This window comes from Tyto alba, unplaced genomic scaffold, assembly GCF_018691265.1.
Source record: "Tyto alba isolate M040663 unplaced genomic scaffold, T.alba_DEE_v4.0 Super-Scaffold_1, whole genome shotgun sequence".
Taxonomy (NCBI): Eukaryota; Metazoa; Chordata; class Aves; order Strigiformes; family Tytonidae; genus Tyto; species Tyto alba.
In genome coordinates, this window is record NW_024881261.1 from 3,792,060 (window position 1) to 3,798,059 (window position 6,000).

General features: G+C 36.3%; 1 protein-coding gene across 1 annotated transcript in view; it reads left to right on the plus strand.

The window, feature by feature from the left end:
- Positions 1-5,747, plus strand: part of ADAM12 (ADAM metallopeptidase domain 12) — a 187,449-nt gene extending 181,702 nt beyond the window's left edge. The window contains exons 22-23 of the mRNA XM_042791292.1: positions 1,790-1,917; positions 3,129-5,747. Coding sequence (XP_042647226.1) covers positions 1,790-1,917; positions 3,129-3,189 — 189 coding nt within the window. The 3' untranslated portion in view covers positions 3,190-5,747. The remainder of the gene's footprint in view (positions 1-1,789; positions 1,918-3,128) is intronic.
- Positions 5,748-6,000: the final 253 nt, after the last annotated feature.

The window sequence follows — 6,000 nt, forward strand, 5'->3', positions numbered from 1 at the left end:
GTGTGTTTGTTACAACTGTTTTTTAAATGCTGTCACACTTGAGTTGATGATGCATATACTGTCCCATGTAATAAACATTGTGACTTTTTAACAAAATTATTACCGAAGCAACTTAAATTTATCTTTCACTGTAGAGATAATTCAGTTATTTAAAAAGTATCAGCTTCTGCTGTGATCTAACTTGTTCCAAATTGTTATATTTCACTTCAAAACACACACATTAAGATTTCATTCTGTAAGAAATTTAGTGCACAAAGTAAACTTTGGTTAAGAAATCCTGAGGTAAGATCTCTTCTCTTAATAGTTTTAAGGTTCTAGTTCTGTATCATGGGAAATGAGCATGTTTTGAAGAACTTCCCGTGCTAGTGTCTAAATAAACTCTGTGACTTTCAACAGGATAGCCCTACGAGGTGAAGCTACCTAAAGTATTTACAAGCATGCTGGTTATTTCATCATTTTTCCAGCCCTGATTATTTCAAGAGTATTTGCAATTATTTTTACCCCAAAAGACAGAGCTCACAGACAAACTTCTTATAGCATGATATGTTTATCTTGGTTTACAGTGGAAGTTCTTCTGGATGACGGTCAAGACTAAATTTTATACTGAATATGAGATTCGGCTCTAACAATAAGATAAAATAAGAATTTTTTTTCATGTTGCAATTTCTGATTCACTCAAGAACTAGTACATACTATGCCAAGAGTGAAAAAGAAGAGGGTCATTATATACAGCTTTAAAATGTAGTTTGTGGTAAATTTGAAATTAATATATATGAGGTTTACCTACACTCCCGTATTCTTTTCCTTATCAAAATGCGTACAGATAGTCAACTTGCTTTTCCTTCTTGGAAGAGCAAACATTTACCATGAAAAGTAAGAAAACAAAAGGATGCTTAAAGTAACTAATGAAAAATTGTACTTTATTCATGAGCAATTCATGACTCTGTTTCGATTACATCTTTTAGGGGATCTTTAACTAGATTATGTCTGTAAGCTCTTCTTATTTGTTTTTGGACAACTTTACTGATTATAGTTACGACAAACTAATAATAAAGAGTAAAATTACTTACAAAAAGCATGACTATGCACTTCAAGTGATAGAAGGATCTTAAGTGAGTTTTTGGATATATTGGAGAGTTTTTGAGTGCCTTGAGCAAGTCAGTTAATCTATCCCAGTTCTTCATAACGAAGACCACAAATAGACATGTTACCATGTTTCCAGTGTTTCAGGGACCACACAGAAGAGCCATTAGCTCATGCCTGACGGCAGATGACTCCTGTTCTTTATTAATGAATCATTTAATTCCACAGAATGAAAGCACAGCAGCATCTCTAAAAACAATTCCACAGATGCTACCAATTCAAACTGGACTTGAGCAGTTTGTTTTTATGGTTTTCTGAATTTGCACTTTAAAGTAATTTCTAGTATTCCCATCTTTTTATATAACTACTTGTACAATGTTATATATTCAATCTATGTTGTTTTCATTTACCACCAATTAATCATTAACTCCAGTATAGATGCATCTAGTATTTCTAGAGTAAAAAAATCAAAAGAAACAAAATCATTACAATAGGGTATTAAATCTTTTTAAAATAATTTTTATTAATTAAATATTAAAAATAAGTTTTATTAAAATAAGTTTATTAAAAATAAGTTATGGCTTACTCATTTAAATATATCTGGTCACAACTACTCTGAACTCATCTTCATTTTATCTCAGTTTTTGCTGTATTAAGTACATTATGTCAGTCCCGAAGACTAATATGACCTTATGTTTTATAACAGGAAAACCACAAACCAAGCCCTCCGCAGAAGCCCCTACCAGCAGACCCTCTGACCAAAGCCCGCCATACCAGTGCGTGCGCAGCGGTGCCTGGACACACAAAAGCTCTGCCTCACGTTACTCCTGTAAGGTTAGTTCTCCATGGTTTTACAACATTTTGTTCAATGAGAGGTCTAAAATGTCTTGGGTAACTATGCTGTGTTGTAACTACTGCCGAGAGCTACACAACCACCATTTCCTATCTGCTTATATAAAAGTGAGCAGTATCGGGCTGATTCTCACTGGGATTATGTCAGCACAATTGCACTGATTTCCCCAGAAGTATGAAAATTTATACTATATATGAAGGTTTGGCTATAAGCATCTGGTTGTGTATTTACAATAACTGCCCAATAAATAAAATTCTTTGCAAAAGAAAGACGTTAATAAGCACCAATTTCAAGAGAAACAAAGCGCTCAGGAAAAAATTTCCTACTCAGACCACCTACAGAATTAGGCTGAATGCTGTTAAGATCAACCACCAATAAACGCAATTTTCCATTCACACATTTCACAATGCAACACCAATTTATATCATCTGAAAATAATACCCAAAACATTCAGAGAGCACACAAATTGTACACTTCAAAAAAAAATGATGTTGAAAAAAAATAATCTGGAAGTGCAGTAACTATATGCCCAATGTTAATGGGCATAGTTGATGATATTTTCTTACTGAAATTTCTTCAGTTTCCTACAGAAAAAAGAGTGAGCTCCAAGGAAGATAAAAGTAGTATTTTAAGCTACAGGAATTCTACTATGGAGGCACTTAATTACTCAGAAAAAAATAAAAACAGAATCAAATTAGTTTCTTAAGACTTATAGCAAAAAGACTGCAAGAGTGAACTTTGATTAATGTCCTGGCTGTCCATTATAGTATGATATTCTGAAAGTAATAATATTTTAAGCTGACTACTCCAACTTTTTGAAACCAACTGCTATTCTACAACATTAAGTAGCATTTTTGAGCAAGTGCAAAATTGATGAGCGCCCAAGGAAATGAAGAGTTTAAAGAACAACACCTGAAACACTGAGCTAGCTTATCCCACTGGCCAAGCAGTAATTCAAACATAAAATGAAAAAAAGGAGTCTGCTAGTGCCATTTATGCTTCTTGATGATATTTGTGTATATAGTAACACGTCTGATCTCCTCCCGGTATGAGTCCCATGCTATATGTCTGAAGTTAACTTGGATAACCCTAAAAGCTTTTACCCTTCATTTTCATGCCTCAAGCGTGATGCTGGCAGTGAGAACTAACAGAAGTTTAAATAAAAATTTGCTATTTTCTTTCTTTCCAACAGACCTGCTCCTAAGCATCCACCACAGGTATCCAGGTCCAGCAACACTGCTGATGTGAAATGACCAGAAAATCTGACACCTTTAGTTTAAAAAGTGAAGACAGAAGTTTGCACTATCTTTAAACTCCAGCTGGAGTTCATTTTTATGACAATACTTAGAATTTTTAATGTTTAAAACAGCATTATTTTTAAGAATTCTGAGCTACTGCCTTTGGTGCTGTGCTGTGCTATGGTGCTCTGTATACTTGCTCAGGTACTTGTAAATTATTAATTTATGTTGAATATTTATTACAGTGCAGTGCACTGTAGTAGATATTTTTACCATAGCTGAATTTTCCTAAGAAGGAAGCCTTTTTTGTAATATTTCATTGAACTTGAATAATTCTGCTCTATTGGTCCTATGTAGAGTGTTTAGTTTTGATCTGTTCTATAAAGAGGGCTGATACTCATGGATAAATCAAATGTATAAGCAACTCAATCTTGATGGTTCATAAAAAACTTTTGAATAAATATGTCAGGGTAAAAAAAAAAAAAATCTCTTCTGGAACATGGTGAAATGCCTGATATCTGCACACTGATGAGTAACATATGTATTTAACCAAAGTATCACTCAGTGTTAGCAGTTGTACTGTAATTTAGACGTTACTGTTCTAAAAAGTCAAGAAATCTGTGCTGAAAGAGGATGAATTCACTTTGGACAAGTCCTCTTACTGAAGAAGTACTGTATATTGTAAAACTGTATTTTTTTTTAACCTCATTTTCCTCAAACACAATCTGGTTAGTACATATTAATGCAGATATCAGGCCTCACAGTGTCATTACCTTTTTGATGCTTTGGTAAGGAAATTCAACTACACCGTGTAAGGTAGTAGCATCTCACTATGTTGCATAGCTGTCCTGTTTAGACTGACAATACATCACACGTAGGGGGTAGGGGGGAAGCCAAACATTATGAAGAATTACATTTTAGGAATCGATTATTATACTTATTTCTTTTGCATCATCGCTCTGCTTATCAACTGTATTTTGCATATTTACTACTGGTTTGTATTTAACTTCTAAAATATTGTTCTGGGTTTCTTAATTTTCAAATCAAAATGCATATTTTAATAAATAGACTTTGGTTATCCTAAGACATTGAAAAAAAAAAATTCATCTCTTTAGTATGTGGTAGCATTACCTCTGATCTCTTCTGTACCTTCTCAGTAGCACTGCTGAATACAGTTGTTTCATCTATGCTGTAATAAAAACAATTTTCAAATACCAGTTGAAGTAGAAGGAGAAGGAACTATTACCTTATATAGGTTAGTTTCCTCATTGCTTATAGTTTTTGTTTCTTTAAGCAAAAATAAAAACGTTGGTAGAAACTTGGATCTCATTTCAGTAAGTGTAATTGTATTTAATTTTCCCAGTTATTCCCCATTGTAGCAATATAGCGCTTATGTTTATTGATAAACCAAATAAACCAAAATAAACCATAGTTTAGTTTGTTGCTGAATAGCAAAGTAAATGCTTCCCAAAAGCATTTGAATTCTTAAAGCAACTCTAATAGCAACAACAGTGCTTTATGTATGGAGAATCACAACAGTAGAATGCTAACTTACCCTGGGCTCAGCAATGCAGTTGAAACCAAAATGATGCTTTCTGTGTGTTTTACATATTTTTGTATTTAAAACACTAGTTTCTTCCTGTCAACAGTAACTTTATATCTAAAATGGGGGAGTGAGAGGGGCATCTCAGTTTGAAGCAGACACATGATCTCAGTCTGCTTGTTTGAATGCTCCCATTTTTAGAACGACACGTCATCATGCTGTATTAAAATGCTTCTTGCTAACTGCTGAAAACTCTAAGATGAACCTGTAAGTAGTGAAAGAAGAGGGTGAAATTAAATTACTAAGAAGTTTGTATTATCTGCATCAGAATTTCTAACATCAGAATTTAACGGCAGCATCTTAGGTAAGACTTAGAATGTGTATAAATGTAAAGCTTTAAAGCACATTTTTAGGTTTGAAATAAATGTGACTCACCTGTGCAGTCTTACAAGTGTATAAACAGAAATATCTGTAGGTATTTCCAGTCCTAGCCCTGTAACGGGGAGCAGCCGTCTCGCCAGCGCCGAGTCGGGAACAGCGCACGGACCATCGGCCCTGGCACCCGAGCGCGGCCAAGCCAGAACGTTCCCGGGGTGACGCCGAGGACCCGCTGGGTATGCCGGGGAGCGCCGCCTCCCCCCCGGGAGAACACACAGACACGCTCCTTCACCTGTGGAGGAAGAGGCAGCGGAAGAATGCTGATGAGGGCGCTGCTAGGTGTCCCCAGTCCCGGCACAGTGGAGGTTTAAGTCTGAGATGCCTGGATGGTCTTACGGGTTTGTGTCCCCTCAAAGAGCCCCACGCCTGGCTGTCCGCGTGCTCCCGAGCTGAGCGCCAGCGCTGGCGCCCACCACCGCTGCCCAGGATCGCATCCGCCGGTGCTCGAGGAGGGGAAGGTCCAGCCATTCCTCGGGGACGAGGCCGGGAGAGGGCACCCTTGGCTTCTGCAGTTGAGGAGCAAGAGGCAATGGGCCATCGTCAACGTAATACCTTTTACTGTCTTTAATTCATCGAGAGAGAGAGTGTGCAATCTGGGAAAAAAAATATGTTTAAACAAGCTGTGAACTAAGCAGAAAAGTATATGTCAAATTTTTTAACTATTAATACTTTTCTAAATAAAGCAGCTGAAGCATATGTATCCAGTGACATGGAATGTAGTCTTACAGTTACGAGTGCATGATTGCATGTATGTATTATCTAACGGAATTCCATCTTACATTAGGCATGGCTAAAGCTAGAGATTTGTAGCCATTTGGAAAAAATTCCCTCTGAAACCGGGGTTA